At 51.6% G+C, this 22,808-nt stretch overlaps 1 protein-coding gene across 4 annotated transcripts; it reads left to right on the top strand.

Moving 5' to 3' along the window:
* Window positions 1-1,017: 1,017 nt before the first annotated feature.
* LOC102445965 (antileukoproteinase-like) lies at window positions 1,018-14,242 on the top strand. 4 transcript variants are annotated; one of them, XM_025183997.2, is made up of 6 exons: window positions 1,036-1,194; window positions 2,232-2,375; window positions 2,539-2,700; window positions 7,150-7,293; window positions 8,051-8,194; window positions 9,131-10,182. In XM_025183997.2, the coding sequence occupies exons 1-6, from the start codon at window positions 1,092-1,094 to the stop codon at window positions 9,187-9,189; spliced, it is 756 nt and encodes a 251-aa protein (XP_025039782.2). In that variant the 5' UTR covers window positions 1,036-1,091; the 3' UTR covers window positions 9,190-10,182. The 4 variants fall into 4 exon arrangements, with proteins under 4 accessions (XP_075757393.1, XP_025039782.2, XP_075757392.1 ...); XM_075901277.1 differs by having other exon boundaries at window positions 9,126-10,182; XM_075901276.1 differs by lacking the exons at window positions 8,051-8,194; window positions 9,131-10,182 and adding an exon at window positions 13,674-14,242.
* Window positions 14,243-22,808: the final 8,566 nt, after the last annotated feature.

Genomic DNA, 22,808 nt, shown 5'->3' with positions numbered 1-22,808 from the left:
ACCACGTACCCATGGGTTTGTACTCAGCATAGCTAGCTGGTTTCATCACTTGCCACTGCCTGTGCTAGCATCACTATGCTATTATTTTCACCTTACTAGTGCGATGAGCGCTAATGAGGATACATATATGCAGGCAGGGGGTCTCAGATGCCTTTAGCACCTGTTGGAGACAGACCTTTGATGTATTTGCCCTTGCAGCACCCCTACGAGGCAGAAAGCTCCTATTATGCTCCATTTTACAGAAGAGGCACCGAAGCAGAGAGACTCGGGGCCAGATTTTCAGAGGTATTTTTTCAGGGACAGATAGCAGCCTAGGGGTATGTTCAAAAGCACCTATGCACCCACTGCTGTCTTCTGAAGAAAATGCCAGCTCGGCAAAGGGGATCCTAAATATTTGGTTTCAATGGAGTTTGATGCCATGTGGCGTGAAGAATCCTGTTAATCTGCATCTTCAGCCAGCTACGTGCCTTTGAAAATGTGACCTCCTGCAACTTGCCCAAGGTCCGACAGAAAAAAGGAGACAGACCAGGATCCAGGTCTTCCAAGTCTTGAGCCTATACTCTGGTCTAGGGGAAGCTTTTGTCAGATGTTACATCTAGGCACTTAATACAGCTCCTCCCAGGGCAATGCTGAACTCTAAAGTCTCAGAGGGAATGGCTGTCCCCCGTCTGTATTTTGAATGGTTTGTGAATCAATGGTACAAGAGGAGAATGTGGCCTATGCTGGCTGGATAGACCGAGCCTGTCAGCACTTTTCTGGGTTACACCGATTGCTTTAAACTCCTTGGATACACATGCCTTTGGGAGCAGAGGGGAGCTGGGGTGTGGGCAGGTAGAGGCCATTGTCCTAAGCTGCTGATGAGTCATGTGAGGAACTCCCTATTTCTGCCAGGGGCAAAACCTCCCAGCAGAGGAGGTTCTTTCCTAAGAAGGGGTGAGGCAGACACGTGTGTCGGCTCATGAAATGGAAGGGGAGGAAGGTCAGGATGTTGAAAGGAACCCAGATGCCTCCTCTCCAACCCCGCCCACGTGAGAGCTTAAATCCCAGTCTGGCTCAGCTATGGGCATTCAGACCTGGCACCCAACAGCACCATGAAGTCAGCTGGTATCTTCCTCCTTGTAGGGACCCTCACCCTCTGGATGGCACAGCCGTCTTGGACTGGCATGACCTTACCTGTGCAACAGATCCTCCAAGGTAAGTGCTGTGAGCAGCTGCTGGCAGCTCTACCCATGGGAGGGCAGAGAGCGGGGGGCTCTTTGGGCTGTAGGGAGGGATCCCCACCCCAGACAGCACTAAGAGGGCTGGCTGCTCTCTTTACTGACCCTCAACCTTGACATTCTGGGATCACAGCTGCTCCTGAATCAGAGAAAGGAAATGTCCTTGTGCCCTGATATGAGCCCAAAGGCCATGTCACTAGTAGGGTTTTATACTGTCCACGTACTGATCCTGGCAGAGACCTTGGAGTGGGGGTTGATGCAAATCCCCCAGTAGGTGCCAACGCTGCAGCTCCTCTTTGTGAATATTTAATCAGATCAGTTCAGTCTGAGCCTGCTTGGTCATGGGGGAGGTTTGTTGGGGACAGGTTCACAGCCAGGCACCCCAATGCATTTCCGAGTAGACAGGGCCAAATCCTCACTTGATGTAAAATGACTGTAGTTCTACCGAAGTCAACAGAGCGACACTGCTCTGTGCCTCTGGCCCTGCCTCTATTGAACAGCCCAGCAAATGGACAGGACTTGCTGGCTCTAAGTAGTTACAACTAGAGTAGCACAGGTTGTTATTATGGGAGCCAGCAGCAAAGCCCCCTCCAGGTTGGGCATTAAATGGGTGATTAAACAGCATGGCTGGGAAGCAGGGGTCTGGGATGACAGTGTCCACAGGATTTACCTAGAGATTGGCCTGGCTCCTTTCCCTCCAGATGATGAGGCTTCAGCCACTCACCCCTCAGTCCCCTCGGCCAGGCCCCTCTTGCAGTGTTGTGCTTCTTCAGTCCGTGCTGACATGGCAGCATTTCACACCTGCCTTGCAGTGGCAGAGCTGCGAATGACACACAGAGGCTGGCAGAGGGGATTAGGTGCAGGAGAATTCTGTGGAGGCCTTTCAACCCACAGCAGAATTTGACAGTATCCAGCCTACTTCTACCGCAGTCTGCGCTCTGCCTGGTAGCAAGCACCTTGCGCTGTTGCTCAGCATACTGGGTGGTGTTTAGACCATGCACTTCTTTCTTGCAGTGGAACCTGGAACCTGCCCGGTGGTTGTTCTTAGGTGCAAGATGCACAATCCCCCCAACCGCTGCACATCAGACAGCCAGTGTGCTGGGACAGACAAGTGCTGTGACACCGGCTGTGGGCTGGACTGTATTCCAACTCAGGAAGGTACCTGCTATATTGTTTATAGCCCGGGTGGGGATGGTGGCTCTGCAGGGAGCTTTTGCCCTGTCTCTGCTGAGCCAAGGACAGTATTTCAGCCTTTAGCAAGAACCAAACTTTGTGCTGAATGCTTAGTTTTTCTCCTTGTAACACAGGGTTTGTTTGATAGTTACAGTGAAAGCTGGGACCTGTCCTTGGATCAAGAATAAGTGTCAGATGATAAATCCTCCTAATACATGTAAAAAAGACGACGACTGCCCCAGCATCATGAAGTGTTGCATGTCCAGTTGCGGGAAGCAGTGCATGAATCCCAACCCAAGTTCCTCATCGGGTCAGTATTTCTAATGCTTCTACCATGTTTTGCAGTAAGATCATCCCCTATTCCAGCCCATTGAGCATGGCGGGGGAGAAGGGCTTGTCCAAGCAGGCCTCTCAGGCATCCCTCACTTCAAGGTATGCTAGCCCTTGGTAGTCCTTCATTCCACACACGTGGCATTCCTGGACTTTCATTGTCCAAAGTGATGTGGATCTGAAATGAAGAATAGCACTGGGGTTATAAAGAGAATCACTGGCTCTAAAGGGATGAAGCGCATGGAACTGTAGCTTTCCTGAAGGGACCAGTTGTTGTGGACTTTGAGTGACCTCTGAAGTAATTAATCGTCAGAACATTTGTTCTACCACAGCCAGGAGGGGTCTGAGGTGGGCTGCGGCAGCTGGCGCCCCAGGTGGAACATGCGAATGGTGCCCCCATTGGAGTGACATCATCATCGGGTGCCCCGGGTGCCCCGTGACGTCATCATCGGGCACCCTGTTGAAGGCAGCGCCCTAGGCAACAGCCGAGTTGGCCTATAGTCACGGGCCGCACCTGACCACAACCCACCTTCATGGGATTCTAAATCAAGTCACTTGTCCCTCTTATTGCCCAAATTGGTAGGTGTAGAAGGACCTCTATTTTCTTGATGGCCATTTTCTTATCTGTCGGTCTGTTTCTTAAAAGTCTCACAACTCTTCCTTCTGTGTTTTCCTGTCTGTGCACTATCAAAAAAACCCAAAACCTAGCTGTAGGCACTCTGCTAATTAGCTGGGTGGCATATGAATTTTTCCTGAGTGGCTGAGCAGGTACATAGAAACATTGGAAGTGTTATGTCGTCCCGTGCTCGCAGTTTTTGTTTGTATGTTAGTCACTTGGGAACAGGCGAGAATTTATAAAATAGAAAATGTTTCAAGATTCCCTCTTATCTTGTTTCCTGTTCAAAGGATGTAGGAATTACCACGTCAAATAAAATCATGCGTCCATCTATCCAGTATCTTCTCTTTGAGTCCTAAGTGACTTGCTCAAGGTTAGCCAGGGAGAGTGAGATAGAATTTAAACCTAGGTCTCCCAAATCTGTATCCTAGCCACTGGTCCATCCTTTCTCATTAAAGGAAGCCAGTTTCTCACCACGTCTTGGGTAAGATTCTTGCAAGATATTTATCACAGTTTATCTTGGGGTGACGTTGAACTCAAAGGTCCCGGTGTAAATTGTTGTTCATCAGGGGTGCTTCATTAGCAAAAAAAAGAAGCTGAATGCAGGTGAAACTGAACGAGTGAGCTTTATTCAACCTGAACTTCTCTGTCCATATGGCTATGTTGATTACAGCCCAACTCCTCACATTCCCAGTTTCCCTGTGTCACCTCAAAGACTTTCTCCCCAGGGAACATGGGTTCTGACTTCAGTTCCCCTGATTATGATACATCTTCCCTATTTTACAAGCATTTTAATATAAACATTACAAACAAAGAATTGACACCTTGACTACCTTCAGCCAGAGGTTACTAGTGTGTAGCCAAATTAGTCTTGTCTTCACCATAGACTCAGGTGGCTATGTAATCCTTGAGATTGTTTGGACTCCTCATCTGAGAGTGACACATCTCTGTCTCCCTGTCACCTATCTCTAAGTCTAGAAAAATATCTCCCCATAAAGATTCCTCCCTCTATGTGGACTTGGCCTCTGCATGGTTCATTCTCTGATGAGCTCTGTATCCTTGTAGGCCCTCCCTGTGTACAGTCTCTGAGCTGTTTTCTTATCTGATTCCACTTGATGGCTAATCTGTAGGACTGTTGGGGAGCAGATGTGGTGGTCAGATTCCTATCTGCATGCAATTTACTTCCATTTTGCCAAGGCAAATTGAGGTTTGTTTTCAGTGAGTACAGTGGCCAGAATGCCATGTCTCACAAGGCGAGCCTTTCAGTTTGACAATCACCAACTTGCTTCCTGTATCAGGCAGGGCATTGACTTCCCAGCAATTTGAGCCATAGTCCACCACTGTCAAGCGCTGCTTTTCTTTGAAGGTTAGTAAGTGTGTTCCCATCTCGTCCCTCAGGCTAGGGCTACACTGTGTCTTATATCAGAAAAAGCTACGCAAATGCACTCCGCATTTTGTGTAGCTTTTTCTGATTCTTTTGTCGGAAGAGGCTTTTCCAACATTTGGCCCATCTAGACTGGGCCAAATGTCAGAAAAAACCCTCCTTCAGAAGCCCCCTTCTTCCTCATGAAAGAGCATGTTTGCGCTTCCACAAAAAAAAAAGCAGACGTACAAACACATTCCCTGGACACAGCGGGGGTTTTTTGGGATACCTCTGGTATCCCGAACCCCCCCTCCCCCCCCCCCGCGCAGTGTAGACATAGCCACAGGAAGCTCATGTGGTAAGAGAATCTCTTTCCCCCGCTGTTTATGGCAGCTACCACGCCATTCTATCAAGGAGCAGAGTTGTATATTCATCCTGGCCAATAAACACTCTAAGGGTACATCTATACTGCACTGTTATTGTGGAATAACTAGTGTCATTCTGAAATAACAGCGCGAGCGTCTACACAGCAATTCCATTATTTCGAAATAATACGAAATAGCGGATGGCTTATTCCGACTTCCATAAACCTCATTCCATGAGGAATAACTTCTCTTTCAAAATAGCTAATTCAAAATAGCGGCAGTGTGGACGCTCCACTGCTGCTATTTCAAAATAGCTCCTCACCAGGGCCATTCTAAGTAATTTCTCCCCAGTGCCTCCTGGGGCTCTAAATTAAGGTAGCACGTCCACTTTAGAGAAGTCTGCCTCGGACTAATTTTGAGGCTTCCCTGTAGTGTGGATGTGCTATTTCAAAACGAGCTATTTCGGAATATATCTTTCAGAATAGCTTATTCCGAAATAAGTGTGCAGTATAGACATACCCTCAGACAGCTGTCTATGCCCAGGTATGAAGCACATCTTTTTTGAATGACATCCTTACATACCTGGGTAAGGACGACAGCTCCCTGCCCACAAATCATGATTCTAGCCTGCACACTCAGCTCACCTTTTTATATTAACAGTATGGTTCTCCTCCTCCCAGTACTTGGCTTTTCTCCACTACAGTCGCTCTGCTGAGTCCTTTTCCATAGCCTCCTGGATTTCCATCAGCTTTGCTGTTGTAACTGAGAGAGGGTGCATCCTGTTAGTGGTTTCAGCATCCTGACCCCCTCCCACATCTGACGCTGATCTCAGGGAGTCAGCTAGCTCCAGTAATCATCTCGGACAATACCTGATTTCTACCTGGTAGAGCAGATGGGGCAGCAACATGTGCTCACATCTCTCTGGAGCACTAAGAAGGGGACTTGTAGGATTGTCTCTAAAGGCACTAGTGGCCAGAGGGACACTGATAGAATCACTCCATTCCACATACCACAGCCAGGAACTCTTTTTTTCTTGGGTATACCTGAGTTTGCTCTCAACCAGGGATCTGCCAGTATAGAACTTTGTCTACACTAAGTCCCGCCGTCGATATAATCTATGTGACTTCAGCATTGCAAATAGCGTAGTTGAAGTCAACGTATTTACCACAGCGTATGGTAAGGTTGGCAGGGGCTGCTCGCCCATTGATGCCAGCTACTCTTCTCATTCTGGGGGAAGTACGGGCGTTGATGGGAGAGTGCTCGGGGATTAATCTGTTGCGTCTAAGCAGAGGTGATAAATCAACGACCAGTGAATTGATTGCTGAGGCATTGATCTCTGGCAACATAGAGATAAGTCCAAAAAGTGATAGTAGCAGGGGTCTAAAGGATTTGGCTAGAGACCTGCATGGGTCCTACTTTCCCTCCATAATTCTCATCTCCAGATGACGAGGCTTCAGTCACTCACCCCTCAGCAACAGAGGACCCAATTCCCCCTGCCACATCCCTCTTGCAGTCTTGTTAATCTTTGTCCATGCTGACATTTTACACCTTGCCTTGCAGAGCAGGGAACAACATGAGGTGCCCGGCAGGGGAATGCCAGTAGAGGCTTTTCAACTACTAGCAGAATTTGTACATGGAGATATACCTATCTCATAGAGCTGGAAGGGAGCTGGAGAGGTCATCAAGTCCAGTCCCCTGTCCTCACAGCAAGACCACATACCATCCTTAACAGATTTGCCCCAGATCCCTAAAAGGCTCCCTCAAGGATTGAGCTCACAACGCTGGGTTTAGCAGGCCAATGCTCAAACCACTGAGCTATCCCTCGCCCTTTCACAGAGCCCTGCCTGCTCCTACCACTGGCTGTGTGCTGCCTGATAGCCAGGGCCTCTCACTGGAGCTTAGCATGCTGCCCAGCATTGGCGACTGGTGCTTGGGGAGTGAGTACAAGAGGGGCAGGCACCCCATTTAGCATTTAAAATGTTGGTGGGGAAATGGAGGTGGTGCATCTCTGGAGTGCTACCACGAGTCACCTATGCTGCCCAATAGTACAGGGTGGTATTTATACTGGGCAATTCTTTCTTGCAGTGAAATCTGGAACCTGCCCAGTGATTCCTGTCAAGTGCAAGATGCATAATCCTCCTAACCGTTGTGTATCAGACAGCCAGTGTGATGGAACAGACAAGTGCTGTGAGACCATCTGTGGACGGAGCTGTGTTCCACCTCAGCAAGGTACCTGCCTCTTTGCTGATACTGGTGTGTGTTGATCCCCCAGGGAATGCTCCCTCTGGTCCTGCTGAGCCCAGGACAGCATTTCAGCCTTGAGTAGCTAGAGATCTGTGTGCTAGGGGCGCAGTCTGATGCAGTGAAACCTAGGACCTGCCCAGTGACCGAGAATACCTGTCTTGGGTAGATCCTCCTAATAAATGCAAGGCAAACCTGGAGTGCTCTGGCACACCAAAGTGATGCATGTCCGCCTGCGCAAAGGCTTGCCTTCCGCCCAGCCAAAGACCTGCACCAAGCCAGTATTTCTAACCCTCCGCCTCGCTCTGCAGTGAGCTCACACCCTGTCCCAGCCCATCGGGGGCGGGTAGGGCAGGCGTGTGCTGTGTGGCCAAGCAGGCCTCCCTCTCCCTACCTGACTCAAGTAGCCCCTCCCACTTTGGCAGGTGCCGCTCCTTTTAGTCCCAGTGGTACCTGCATGCCACACAGATTTGACATCCCTGCTCCTTGCTGTTGAAAGTTATTTGCAATGAGGAGTGATGGCACAGGGGCTACAGAATCACTGGCACCACAGGAATGAATCGCACAGAACTCTAGCTAGTCTGCAGGAATCCCTTGCGTGGGTCCCTCCTTTTAGGTCTCAGCAGGGTGAGAGGTAAGGCCCCAAGGGGACTGGAGCTGAGCCGTCAGCAGGCAGAGAGCAATGTTCGGGGCTTGGCTAGTATCCGGGGATAGGGTTTGTTTACTCTGCCATCTTCCCTTGCAGCCAAATCTGGGACTTGCCCAGTGGTTACTGTCCGGTGTCTTATGATTAATCCTCCCAACCTTTGTGATCATGACCATCAATGTGAGGGGCCAAAGAAATGCTGTGAAACTGGCTGTGGGAGAAACTGCGTCATGCCTCAGAGAGGTACAGTCCTGGTCTCGGGATACGTGGGTCTCCTCTCTCCTGATGACAGGAGGCCCTGGCTAACTGTCTCTGGGGAGCTCAGCCCGGCTCAGTCATTGTTCTGATCTCCAGGTGCTGGACCCAGAGTTCCAGAGCATTTGGGCAGAAGCAGCTCAGATAATGGAGAACTCTTGCAAACATGAGGCACCACCGCCTGCATCCCCTATCCCAGCATGCAGTGCAGGGGTAGCTTGCACAATGATCTGCCTGTGTTACACAGAAACCTGGCCTTTGTCCAACAGTCAGTATAAGGTGTCTCTCCTTGTATGCTGGTGTGAACCGGACAGGCAGCGTCCAGGAAATCGGACGAGTTCTGACGCCCACTGTGGGCTGGATGGTGACAACCCACAGAAAAATACCTGCCTCCACTGATGTTTACATCTTAAGTGTCCAGCCTCTACAGTGAGATCTCTCCCTGGCTCCAGCTGGGCATAGGGGCTGCCCCCTGGGAAGGATAGTACAGCTCTAGGCTGCAGGCACAAATCACTGCTCGCTGCAGTCTAGAGGTGCCGTATGCTGCTTTACCAGAGAAGTACCTGGGTACTTGCCACCTTCCCCTACACTTGTTACACTGGTGCTGAGCCTGAAACATTCAAATTCATGCTGGCCCTAGTGGAGAGATCAGCATATGAAACCCTGAATGAGTAGCCAAACTGTGGCTGGAAACAGGTGAAACAAAATACAAGTTCAGCATCAGAAAACCAGTGCTGCCATGGGGTGGAAAGTATTGCAGCCACACGGGAAATGGCCACGATTTTGGAACAGGACGCAGGAGTCCGAGTTCCCAGCCCCCTGTTCATTCCAAGAGCACAGCTTCCCCTCTGAGACAGCCCAGGATTTTCCCCTTATGGCTTCTGACTTCTTTGTTTCCTCCCTCTCCGCCCCCCCGCAGCGTAGCTTGCTTCGGAAGTAAATCAAGGCATCCCAGGAGCAGCAATGACACCAGACCCCTGTAGCTGAACCTCATGGAATTTCCCCAGGTCCAAAGCAGGAAATCACTTCACCTAACTCCAACTCTCCACCTAAACCGTTGGGAAAAAAAGTGGACTCTAGATATTTGAATCGACACAGAGAGCAGAGATGCATGTCACTTAAATGAGGTGATGAAAACAATGATGCCATCCACAGAACTTCACCCAAGAAGGGATTTTTTAGTGAAGTTTCTTACAGGTTAGCCTGCAGTCCAGCGTGAAGATGATATGCAGTTGAAGCAGAGGTACTGGAGCGAGGAAGGAAAGCAACACACCTCTTGGCTTGAAGTGGATTCCATTATATACAAGGTTTTCAATTTGGTTCAATGGCTCTCAGCACCCCTATTTACAAACTGTTCCAACACTCCCCCCGTCATCCAGTGTGACAATCTACTTATCTGTATAAGGAGCATCTTCCATCTGCTCTGCATTTTTATCAACATTCGCCCAACTCTGTCTGCGAGAAGAGGTGGAGAGTCATTGGTCAAAGAACAAGGAATGGTACATATTGTAACCTCGCCACCTCCAAAATTACAATAAACCTTTTCCCCTTTTTTGACAAGAATGTTTTAGTATAAAAGTTCTTTACAATCTAATACCATCTGAAAGCTATCACTGTCTTCAGCACAATTCCAGCTCCAGGCCACTAACACCAGTGATGGAGACGGTGTTTTTAGGCTCTTTTCACATATTTTTTGTACTATCACTTGGTACGGCTCTTGGGAAATTCCTTTACAGGTTCAGATCCTGCCTAGACAGCATAAAAAAACCCAGGAGAGTTTTGTCCTGTGTTAACCCTGAGATTTTTTATCCATGATGCTTTCGTCAGTGTTCCTGAGCAGAAACAGCGTGCCCTTGGCGTGGATCTTATTGACTGGGGCCACCCCTCCCTGTGCTACTGCCCAAACTTGTTGCTCATGGGATTTAATTAGAACCACTTGGACACGTTCCAAATAAAGAGTTGTCTTTCAAGCCTTATCTTTGTTGTTTGTGATTCCAAAGCCTGCCCGGTCGCACCCACTCTGCTTTTCATCCCCAGCCTCTGCCAGCGCAGTCAGAGCCGGAGCCAACACCAACGCACGGCTCCAGACTCTTTCCCCACAGTTGGGAGTTAGGGAAGTACATCCCCAGTCCAGGTGGGGTCTCAAAGCCACTTGGCTGTGGTGGGGGAGAGAGATGGGGAAGGGGGAAGCCACAGCTTGGAGCTGGCAGCATCTGTCTTGTGAGCTGAGAGCAGAGGGGTGCATGCAGTCCCCTCCCTCAGACAAAGGCTTCTCCCCAAAAATCAATAGTTTACTGGCTTCTGTCTTGTCTGGGACAAGGTTTCTGTTGGGGCCTCTCTCACACTCCCCCTGTATGTGAGTTTGTCCCCACGGCCACACTGAAACTGACTCTGCAGCCAGAGGCGACTGGTGAGGAAGGACACAACGGGCATGGCCCCATTGACTGCCCACTGCCTCGTGACGCCTCCACGCACCACCGGAGAAGGCCCAGAGCAACGCCTCCACCGCCCCAGGCCCTGCTCCGGCCTCGTCTCTTCCCCGCTCCTGCTCTGCCCCCCCTATACCCGCTAACCCCTCCCCTTGAGCGATGCAGCCTTGGGGGGGGCTGGCGCCAACAGCAGGGGTCGGACCCTCTGCACTCACTGGCAGCGGCGGAGGGTCGGGGGAGAAGGGGAACAGAGCAACGTGACCTGAGCCTGCTGCTCTGACTGCCAGCCATGTTGCTCCATGTCCCACTGGTGAGGGCTGGCCTGCCCATTCCTCAAGTGACATGGCCAGCCACCTGTGAGTGGAGCCATATTGCTCGGCTTCCCTCCCCCCCCCCCCACTGCTGGGGAGTGCCAGGAGGCCTGGTTCTTGCTCTGGGCGCCCGCCTCCACCCCGCTAGTCCCTTGGGCTACTCAGAGGTTCTGGCCCCTTGCTCCATCCACCCACAGCATTGGGGGGGGGCCCTCGGCACCCCCCATGCGTCGCCAGTGTGCAGCAGGCTCTGGAGCAAGGGGAGAATTTCTCTCTTTCCAGCAATGAGTCCATCACTCTTTTTTCTTGTGCAAAGAGCTCCAGGAAGGCACAGGAACTGTCTGTGAAATGACACAGGCAAGGGGGTCAAATACTGGCATCGACGAGATACCGCAATCTCTGCTCCCGTCTCTCGCCTCCCACCCCTCGGGAGTGAGATTTTAAATACCGGCCTGACACAGCTGTGGGCATTCAGACCTGTCTCCTGAGATAAAAGCACCATGAAGTCAGTGGGCATCTTCCTCCTCGTGGGGCTCCTCCTCCTCTCGGCCGAGCTGCCGCCCGTGTCTTGTAGGATCATGTCCTGTCGGTGACAAGCTGGAGGGGTTCAGCGTCCGGCGTCCAGAAAAAGCATCTGAAAGGATCGGGGCTGGCTGAGGGAGGAGGCGTGGCAAGTGTGAAGCCCACTAGGGTTGCCAGGTGTCCGATATTGAGCTGGACAGTCCAGTATTTTCGCCTCCTGTCAGGTAAAAAGGTTCAGAAAATACCAGACACCTAAAGGCTACGTCTAGACTGGCCCCTAATTCCGGAAAAGTCATGCAAAGCAGGTAAGTCAGAATAGGGAAATCCGCGGGGGATTTAAATATCTCCCGCGGGATTTAAATAAACATGTCCGCCGCTTTTTTTCCGGTTTGGGGAAAAGCCGGAAAAAAGCGTCTAGACTGGCGCGATCCTCCGGAATAAAGCCCTTTTCCAGAGGATCTCTTATTCCTACTTGAAAGTAGGCAAAATGTTTAGTAAATACGTGAAAGTAGGAATAAGAGATCCTTCGGAAAAGGGCTTTATTCCGGAGGAACGCGCCAGTCTAGACGCTTTTTTCCGGCTTTTCCCCAAGCCGGAAAAAAAGCGGTGGACATGTTTATTTAAATCCTGCGGGGGATATTTAAATCCCCCGCGGATTTCCCTATTCTGACTTACCTGCTTTGCATGACTTTTCCGGAATTAGGGGCCAGTCTAGACGTAGCCAAAATGTTTAGTACGTTTTGATTTTTTCCCGGCCAGGAGGTGAAAACCCCAGGCTGTCCGGCTCAATCCGGAGCAGCCTGGCAACCCTAGTGCTTACCGGGTTCTTCAGGGGAGCTGTCCGGCCCAGGCGCAGGAGGCAAGATGGCGGGCAGCTGCCAGCAGCCTGCTAGGGCCAAAAAGCCACACCACTCAGTTTTTAAAGGGGCCATGGTGGGTTTTCTTTTTTTTTTTTTGGTCAACAAACTTTTTCCTGGCATGGTTTTGTTGTTGTTGTTGTTGGGTATTCCTTCTGAAACCATCTGGCAACCCTAAAGCCCACAGAGCTAGGAGATGGCTCAGTGAGGATGGAGCTTGCTGCAGATACTTACAGGGTGTGAACCCCAAAGGAGGCGAGGACACAGCTGGGGGGTGGGGCTAATGGAGAGAGATGAAGCAAAGGAAGTTTTGGGGTGAACTTTAGGAGACGCTTCCAGGCAGTGAGGGGTATCAGGCTATGACGAGTCACCCAAGGAGAGGTTGGAAGCCCTGGGGCCAGCGAAGCAGGATGGTTGCTATCTTAGGCGCTGTACCTCAGTGACACTCGGCTTTTTGAAACGTTTTGGCTCTGATGATTGGTGTTGGGGGAGGGGCTGGATGAGGGGAATTGCTGCAAGTATTTTCTGCTCTGACCAGCAAACTGGCTAGGGCCACTCCAGAGGCCCATTGCTTGGGACAATTAAAGCAAATCTGACACATCAATGCAGAGTAAGGAACAATCCTGCCCTGACCGGGGGTTTGGGGTTAGAAGGGACCGGACAGGGATTTTCTGTCTCTAGGGTTCTGAACCTTTCCCTGTCGCAGGGAGCGGTGAGTACTGAGAGCGGCCAGCTCCTGCCCCAGCCAGCCACCCAGGGCCCGAGTCTCGGCCCATACACAGCACTGATGGGCACAGGCGGCTCAGCTGGTTGTAGGGCGAGTCCCAGTTCTTAGAATCCCAAGGAGGGAGCTGCAGTGACAGGAACCTTCAGTCACCGCCTTGACTTGTGATTCCCACGGGGTGGAGCATGGACCTGTCAATCAAATGGAAAAGAAGCACAGTATTTAACCCCTTCAAGGGGGCAGTATGTTAGGTTGAAAAAGGACGTGCTCCTAGTCCTGGCTGCTGAATCTGTGAGCTCTGCCCCTGCAAATGCACCTAGAAGCAGGGGGTGTTCACAGGGTATACTGCTTTTCGCATCAACGGACAGCTCATCTGTTTCACCTCCACAAGCGTGTGGGAAATGGAGAGGCCAGTCCAACTACAGAACATAGGGCTGGAGCACTAATACTGAAGCTATGCTCCCCTCCCTCCAGCTACTAACAGCATAGCTACACTGCAGCCTGAAACAACCACATGGCCTCGGAATTATTTCAGTTGGTATTGGGGAGGGAGGGCGGCCTTTGTGCTGGGAGCTGCTCAGATTTCGTTCTCCCTGTCTCATGTGCAGTGATCCTCTCTTGCAGGGAAACCTGGAACCTGTCCAGACGTCAGAATTCACTGCGCCATGCATAATCCCCCCAACCGCTGCTACTTTGACAGCGAGTGTCCAGGATTCAAGAAGTGCTGTGACACTTACTGCGGGAAGGCTTGCGTTATTCCTAAAGGATATGGTAAAGGTACCAGCCTGATCCTCTCTTTTGGCTCTGTTCTGAGATCACTCCCGGCTTCAGCTGAGCCTCAGCTGCCCTGCAGGGAAAGTCATTTCAACCCTTCCAGACGAGATCAGCTCTGATCAGACCTATTGTCAGCAGGCTCCACATTCTGGTGGACCAGGGAACTTTTCACATTGTCCCAAACTATGGGTCAGTTCAGCGCTCAGATGGATCCAGCCCAGGGAGCAGCTTGGGAAATTGGGCAAGCTACAGCAGCAGTGGCTGGAGAAGGGAAAAGGAATCATAGAATCATAGAACCACAGAGCTGGAAGAGACCTTAGAAGGTCATCAAGTCCAGCCCCCTGCCCAGGGCGGGACCAATCCCAACTAAATCAACCCAGCCAGGGCTTTGTCAAGCTGAGACTTAAACACCTCTAGGGATGGAGGCAAGGGGAAGGCGACTTGACTGACTGGGTTGTGGTCCAATGCCCACGCTGTCTTTAGATAACATCTCCCCTGGCCTCACCCACAAGCCTCACCCAGGCTCTGGAAAGCAGACAGACGTCGTATGTTTTGCTCTTTACAAGAGTGGCATTATGAATGCACCACATGAGCGGCATGAGGGCCAATAACAGTATATGCTAATGCCATACAGCATGCCAGGCCTGGCGCCATACACCCACAGCAGCTCTGACTGGGTTCTGGGACTTCTCAAACATACACGACTGTTAGGGCCACTACAGGGCTTGCCTACGCAATTCCTATCAGCTACAAATGGAAGAGCCAGGGAGATGCCTCTTGGACACTTCCTGGGGATGGGAATGGGGGACAGGCCTAGAATACTCTCATCCCTGCCCCATGAACATAGGAACAGGATCAGAAGGGACTTCCTGGGGAGATGCCAACATGGAGACTTTACTCTGCCAAGTTAGCTAGCTCAGGATTCAGTGTCCATCCACAAGCCAGGAAGTTTGTTCCCCTCCCCACTCCTGGGGTATCTGGGCCTTGGCGATACTCTGCCCTTTCTTGGGGTCCACTGATCCGGCAGGTGGAAATCTCCCTTTCGCCTGTGGCACAGGTTGGGACAAGGCCAAGGCAGCAGAAGGGCTGGGCTGGACCAAACTAAGTTGTGTTCATGGGAGCTGCGGCTGAACTAGAGGCCGGGTTTGTACAGAGCAGGATTTCCTGTGGGACCCACTGATCATTTTCCCTTTCTCCAGACTAACTTCCCGCCTCCTGAGGGCGTCCCCAGGAGCAGCCGTGACACCAGCTGGATGTGCCTGGGACCCACAGACCAGCCCTAGGAAATCTGCCTGCACAAGCAGCGCCTGCACTCGGACCCATCTCGTCTTTAGCACCAGTCACACGCGTTGCCCCTCTCAGGCGGCTGCCCTGGAATTTCAAACCCTACCCACGTAGCACGGAGGGGACTGGGCTGAGCCTTTATCCTGCAAGGGATCTGAGGAGCATGCTTCACAGTCCTTTTGCAGTGGCCCTTTCCCTACGTTGCAGGGGAGGCTTTGGGCAGGGCTGGGGGCAAGGGAGGGAATCTCTCTCTTCTTGCCCTGACTGTATAATTTGGCATCCCTGGCACCTCGTGCACAGTAACCAATAAAGAAGTTTGTTCATGTGGCGGTTTGTCACCTGTGATTCTGGTCACCTCCATCTGCAGGCTTCCCCCCCCACTGCCTCCACCCCGCTTGTCCCGATGGTCGGCACATCCGGACCCGCGTCTTCCCCAGGGAGCTGCCCCGGTTGGTTCGGCACATTGATCTGTCTCTTTCTAAGAAAGCCTTTGGGGCCTTAACACAAGGGGAAGTGGCTCTGAGTGACAGCAGCATCTGCACATCTCGCTAACACAGGGCAAGGGAGCTGTCCCATCCAGGGTGGGTTGGGAGCCACTTCGCTGAGTCCCCATCCCAGGGCCCTGGAGAGATGCACTGAGGCTGGGTTTGGCAGATGTGCCACTGAGCTGCCATGGCTGCCCATCCTGCCCTGGGCCATAGCCCTGAGAGCCACTAGCCTCCGCACCCTACCCAGGCAAGGCCAGCCCTCTCGGGCCAACTCAGAACTGTCTGTTCAGAACGGAGCGAGCACCATCCCAAGTGCCAGCTGGAAACCCACCCAACGCTGCCTCCCTGACTGCAGGCCTACAAGGAGCCATGATGGGGAATTCTATGGACTGAGCCATCTAGTCTGCACCAGGGCTCAGGTCAGCATGGAGAGGGAAAGCTCCTAGGTGGCAGGTCTCCAGGGAAAGCAGGGGGAAGGAAACGGAGTTTGAGGGGCAACATGCTTTCCCTGGCCTAACAGAGTTCCTGGTTCAGAGATGAAGAATTTTTCTTGCCCTCCACTGGACTCTCTCCAGTGCATCCACATCCTTTCTGTAGCAGGCAGCCCAAACCTAGATGCAGTACTCCAGCTGTGGCCTCACCAGTGCCAAATAGAGGGAAATAATCACTTCCCTCAATCTGCTAGCAATGCTCCTACTAATTCACCCTAATATGCCATTAGCCTTCTTGGCAACAAGGGCACACTGTTAACTCATATCCAGCTTATCATAGAACCACAGAGCGGGAAGAGACCTCAGGAGGTCATCAAGTCCAGCCCCCTGCCCAAAGCGGGATCAATCCCAACTAAATCAACCCATCCAGGGCTTTGTCAAGCCGAGACTTAAACACCTCTAGGGATGGAGATTCCACACCCGCCCCCCCAGGGAACCCATCCCAGTGCTTCACCACCCTCCTAGTGAAATAGTTTTCCCCAGTATCCAACCTAGATCTTTCCCACTGTACTTGAGACCATTGCTCCTTGTTCTGCCATCCATCACTACTATGAACAGCCTCTCTCCATCCTCTTTGGAACCTCCCTTCAGGAAGTTGAAGGCTGCTATCAAATCCCCCCCTCACTCTTCTCTTCTGCAGACTAAACAAACTCAAATGCCTCAGTCTCTCCTCATAGGTCATGCGCTCCAGCCCCCGAATCATTTTGGTCGCCCTCCACTGGACCCTCTCCAATGCATCCACATCCTTTCTATAGTGGGGGGAGAGCTAGACACAATACTCCAGATGTAGCCTCACCAGAGCCGAATAAAGGGGAATAATCACTTCTCTTGATCTGCTGGCAATGCTCCTCCTAATGCAACCTAATATGCCATTAGCCTTCTTGGCTACAAGGGCCCGCTGTTGACTCAAATCCAGCTTCTCATCCACTGTAATCCCCAGCTCCTTTTCTGCAGAGCTTCTCGTCTGCTGTACTCGCCATGTCCTTTTCTGCACATCTGCTGCTTAGCCAGTGGGTCCTCAGATTGCAGCAGTGCATGGCATTCTTCTGTTCTAAGTGCTGGATTCTTCACTTCTCCTTGTTGTACCTCATCAGGTTTCTTTTGGCCCAACCCTCCATTTTGTCTAGGTCACGCTGGATCTTCCCTACCCTCCAGCATATCTACCTGTCCCACTAGCTTAGTGTTATCTGTGAACTTGCTGAGGGTGCAGACCAACCCATTATCCAAATCATTAATGAGGATATTGACCAACATTGGCAGCAGGAGTGACCCCACTTGACACCGACTGCCAATTAGATATTGAGCCATTGATCCCAACAATCTAGCCAGCTTTCTATCTACTTATTATCCATTTATCCAAGCCATACTTCTTTAACCTGTCAACAAGAATACTAGGGGAGGCCATATCAAACCCTTTGCTAAAGTCAAGGTTTATCACATGCACCACTTTTCCCATATCCACAGAGCCAGTTATCTCATCATAGAAGGCAATTAGGTTGGTCAGGCATGACTTGTCCTGGTGAATCCATGTTGACTGTTCCTGATCACCTTCCTCTCCTCCAAGTGCTTCAAAATGGATTCCTTGAGGATCCCCTCCATGATTTTTCCAGGGCCTGAGGTGAAGCTGATCGGTCTGTAGTTCCTTAGATTCTCCTTCTTCCAAAGATGGGCACTGCATTTGCCTTTTTTCCAATCATCCGGGACTTTCCCAGATCACCAAGAATTTTCAGAAATAATGGCCAGTGGTTCTGCAATCACAGCAGCCAACTCCCTCAGCACCCTCAGATGAAGTAGATCCAGCCCCATGAACTTGTGCATGTCCAGCTTTTCTAAAGAGTCCTTAACCTGCTCTTTCACCGCTAGGGCTGCCCACCTCCTCCCCGTACTGTGCTGCCCAGTGAGCAGTCTGGGAGCTGACCTTGTCTGTGAAGACTAAGGCAAAAAAAGACTTGAGTACAATTTTTTCCACACCATCTGTTGCTGGGTTACTGCCACCATGCAGCCATTACACCTGCCATGACCTTCCTGTTGCTAACATACCAGTAGAATGTTTCTTGCTATCTTTCACATCCCTTGCTAGCTGCAGGTCTAATTGTGCTTTGGCCTTCCTGATCACACGCCTTCATGCTCAAGCAATGGTTTTATACTCCTCTGTCTAAGTTTCAGTTCTTGTAAGCTTCATTTTTGGGCTTAAGCTCACTGAAGATTCCTCTGTGAAGCCAAGCAGGTCACCTGCCATATTTGCTGTTCCATCTGCTCATGGGATGGTTTGTTCTTGTGCCTTCAATAAGGGTTCTTTAAAATACATGGGAATCTTTGGTTACACTGACATACAGCTGTGGCGCTGTTCACAGCCAGACCCCACCAGACAGTCTTAGCCCTCTACAAGAGTGACTCGTTTGATATGCCTCAAATCCCTTCCCAAATGACGTAAGCTAAACGACAGAAAGCCTGTCTGCCCCAGAATAAGAGCGGCCACACCGATGGTTGGACCACTAGTTTAAATTCACATCTTCAATCATACCGAAATACTCAACTGCATAGCCAAGGCAAAAGCAGAGGAAAGCAGCCAAAAGGGTCAGGAGGCTGCAGAGGAGGAGAGACGGAGAGTATGGCTAGGGGCCAGCTCAGCGAGAGCAGATCTAGGGGATGACATTCCCAAGGTGCAAGCCCCTGGGGAGAGGACACAGCTAGGGGTGACGTGGGAGGAGGAGGCAGCTAGTAGGACAAGATGAAGAAAGGGTAAACATTAGGAAAACTTCCGTGGCAGCAAGATGCATCTGGCTTCTTCTAGGATTTAATGCAGGGAATTTTCTCTTCTCACACTGCGTACAGTGCGATTGTTCCCTTTCCCCAGGCTCACTGGGCTATGGGGGTGTGACAAGGGGAAATCTCCCACCCTGTATCCCAAGCTGGGCTGAGGCCATGGCAGCTGCTGAGCCAGGCTGGGGGGAGTTGGTCGGGGTTGTACCGGGGGCTGGGTTTGTTTAAAGCAGGATTTTCTCTTGGCTCCTCCAATCACTTTCCCTTTCTCCAGCATAATTTCCTGCTTCATCCATGAGCTGAGGTGTCACCAGCTCAATGAGCCCAGCTTTGCTGGAGTTCATGGGGCAGCCCTGGGAAATCACCCAGCACACCACCAGCTCCAAGACACAATGCTCTTAATGGATGGGGAGTGGGTAACACATTTTGGAGGTGCTGGGGAGTGGGAACTGGGGTGGTGGGGGGAGAGGCTGTCTCACATTTTCCATCTCCCTCCTTCCGCATCAATCCCACACATTATCTTGCAGGGGTATTGCCCTGGGGGTTGGATGCTGCCCAGGAGGCACTGAAAGGAACGGGCAGGCCTCCTCCTCCGCTGCTCCTTAGTCTGATTCACAGGCCCTTTGCCAGGGCTCAGGGATTTTAGGCAAACTCTTGGGGTGGCACTGGGGGGGTGTGTCTCTTTATTCCTTTTCTCTCTCATTCTGTGCAACAGGGCTTGGCCAGTGCTCTGGCCATTGTAGAAAACTAAAGACACTGGTTCAAGCAACAGGTTTGTGGGCCAGGTGATTTGTGACTATTTCTGTTTGCTGGTTCCTCTCCACTCCTCTTCCGGGACTCTGTTCCCTGCCACTTAGGGCATCAGGCAGATCTGGACAGCACACGGTCAGCTGGAAATGGACTGACTGAAAAATCTCCAGTAGATCCTGGTTCTCCCTGCTGGGAGCTCTGCTGGCGCCTCTTGGGGAAGAATTCTTCAGCTAGACTATGTCTACACTTGCGGCTTCTTGGGCGAGTAATATGCAAATGAGGCTAAGCGTGGAATATCGCCGAGCCTCATTTGCATACCTAATGAGCCACCATTTTTTTCAGAAGAGGCTCTTGCACAAGAAGGAGCATCTGCACTGCCCCTTGCACAAGAAAAACCCTCTTGCGCAAAGCCGTTCTTCCTCTCAAGTACTAGGTGTAACGGCATTGCACAAGAGGGTTTTTCTTGTGCAAGGGGCAGTGCAGACGCTCCTTCTTGCACAAGAGCCTCTTCTGAAAAAAATGGTGGCTCATTAGGTATGCAAATGAGGCTCGGCGATATTCCACACTTAGCCTCATTTGCATATTACTCGCGCAAGAAGCCGCAAGTGTAGACATAGCCCCATTGTTTTGCGCTCTTTGGACAGGGTTTCAGAAGGGGTGGGGGAAGGGCAGCCCATGTGGGTGTAAGAGAAGGAGCCTAAAGCAAGGGTCTGGTGTAAGGCCTGAGGCCTGAACCGAAGTAAACAACAGTTATATTGAAAGTAACAGGCAGCCCTGTCAAAAGCAGATGTTTGCCTGCAAGTCAGTGTCCGGGACATGAACTCGGCACTAGCGCTGCTAAAACACACGGAGCGTGTAACTACATTCTGCAAGGACACTAGCACGTGATAAAACTGTTTGACAAAAAGCGATGAACAGTGATATTTTGTCTGAAAGCTCAGGAGTGAAGCACAAGAATGTGGCAAATAGGAATGCCTGGTCTGAAATAGGAGGAGGAAAGCGTAAGGGGAGGTAACAAACATGTCATTAACGTGTAAGATGAGACACAAGGTATCACAGGTGGTTTGTCCCAGTCTATAAGTGTTGGGGTACCTTGACCTGAGCCTGTCCAGCACATGCCATTCTACTGACTGCACCGAATCCATTGCCACAGGCACACATCCTTAGCCTAACTGTAGACATCGGCTCCAGGGGATCTATTCCTGTGCTCCATTTATAATACACCTGGCTTGGGTGCTTTCGTACCTGATCTGATTCTGTGGTCCTTGGGGGCTCTCTTGGAATCTACTGTGCTAGCTATCTGCATGGAGCTGGTATACGATGCAGGGAGAGCGCACATGCACAGCTGAAAGGTTACCATCATTGGACAGAGCAAGATGCCGGTCAGGACACCACACTGGTGCCTGCTGAATGACGGTGGGTTTGAGATTTCCTGTGGGCCCTCTTCAACTGGCAGTGAACATCTCCCCCTGCCACCTCCCCAGGTGCGACCTTGCACAAGTTCATCAGGAGCATAACCCAGAAGACTGAGTAAGAGAGGCCTGAGTTAATGAGCTGAGTCCCCGTACCAGGGCCCCTGTGTGAGGCACAGAGGATGGTAGACATGCCACAGAGCTGCCTGCATTGACCAGCCCTCCCTGCCCCATGGCACTATGCCCTGCCAGCCTCAGATCCTTATGTAGGGGAGGGGCAGCAGGGCAGGTCAATGGTGCATGTATTTAATGTTGAGGCTGTGCTGAGCAGACAAGCTGAAGGCAGCAGCATCCCCATCAGAGGAGCAGAGCAGATGGCAGACAATCAAAAATAATAGGTTATAAGACACTCGCAATGCTTTGGGCTGACCCATGGTCACTGAATGCCTGGGGAATGCAAAGCTGTGACAGAGGGAACCCATGTGCTGTGTGGTAGGGAGGGGAAGGCCCTTAGACACAGAGAAGGAGCCAGGCCTGCGAACAGGAGAGCCTGGGCTCTTGGGGTTCATCCAGCAGAGGAGCTGCTTTTAGCCATGGGAACAACACCTTACCCATAGAACCAGGAGGCAGCAGGGCACCCAGAACCAGAGAGGCCAAGGGGCAGGGCCCTCCTTAGTCATCTGCAGAATACACACCTGCCTAGAGCACCACTAAATTTGAGGCACCAGGTGCCCCAGCCAGCTGCATATGCCTAGGGCCATCACCACCAGGAAGGACAGCAAGGTGCAGGTGCCAGCTGGCCCCATCACCAGGCCCTCCAGGACTCTGCCCAGCCACCATTTGCTCACTTCTCCAGAGCAGGAGCATGTCTGCAGCATGGGGGGAAACCAGGCAGGGCTGGAGACCAAAGCTGGGAGAGAAGGCACAGGGCTGGAAGTGGAACCCCTGGCAACAGCTGGGACCCTAGGCACAGAGCCAGCAGCAGAGCTCCCCAGGCACAGGGCCAGGACCCCAGGCTTAGGGGCAGCAGCATCTGGGAAGCCATGTAAAATGTGGGATTTTACAGCACCGCCAGTTCCCACACCTCTGCCTCCCTGCCCTGCTTCTACCCACCTCCCCGAGCACAGCCCTCCCCCCAAACACACACACTGGGCTCCATAAACCTTACAGATGGCCCTGCCAAGGGAACTGATTGCCTTACGCCTCTCTGGCAACTCTGGCTCCTTTCTAAATGAAATGCCAAAAAACTCCGTGATTCCCCAGGAAGCCCCCAGCACTTGGAGACATGAGCCCTCCTGTAACAGGGCAGGGCTCTCCCCAGCTAGCTAAGGACTCCTTGCCACACCCCCATCTCACTGCATTGCCCAGGCTCAGCTCCTCATTTCCTACCCTTTTCATTCCCAGCTTCTTTCTACTTCCCCTTCCTTCCAGAGGACTCCAACAGCCCTAGATCTCCAGGGCTCCCTCCTCCCAGGAAGCCCAAGCACTAAAATCACTCCCTCAGCCTGACCCACCAACCCAAAATCTGGCTGCCTCTGAGCCCAGGTGCCCCCTTTTAAAGCTCAGTTAGGGTCAGCTGACCAGGCACAGCTCCAGCAGCCTTGCTCCCTTTTAAAGGGCCAGTGTCCCCCTATAACACCCTGGCAGATGCCTCTGCACTTGCTAACACTTGCCTGTCCCCATGCCATTAGCCGCTGCTGTGATCGTTCTGCCGGACTCGTTCCTAAAGGAGCACCACCGGCAGCCCACATGACACCCTGTGAGCCATGACCCAGCATGGGCAGGACCCTTAACCAC

Source organism: Pelodiscus sinensis, chromosome 18 (genome assembly GCF_049634645.1).
Source record: "Pelodiscus sinensis isolate JC-2024 chromosome 18, ASM4963464v1, whole genome shotgun sequence".
NCBI classification, from domain to species: domain Eukaryota; kingdom Metazoa; phylum Chordata; order Testudines; family Trionychidae; genus Pelodiscus; species Pelodiscus sinensis.
Note: the sequence above shows the minus strand (reverse complement) of the source record. Positions and strands in the feature narration are given on the sequence as shown.

Coding starts and splice junctions, on each gene's coding strand:
- LOC102445965 (XM_075901276.1), top strand. CDS start 1,092: ATGAAGTCAGCTGGTATCTTCCTCCTTGTAGGGACCCTCACCCTCTGG. Junction 1,195..2,231: donor TGTGCAACAGATCCTCCAAG/GTAAGTGCTGTG, acceptor TCTTTCTTGCAG/TGGAACCTGGAACCTGCCCG. Junction 2,376..2,538: donor CTGTATTCCAACTCAGGAAG/GTACCTGCTATA, acceptor TTTGTTTGATAG/TTACAGTGAAAGCTGGGACC.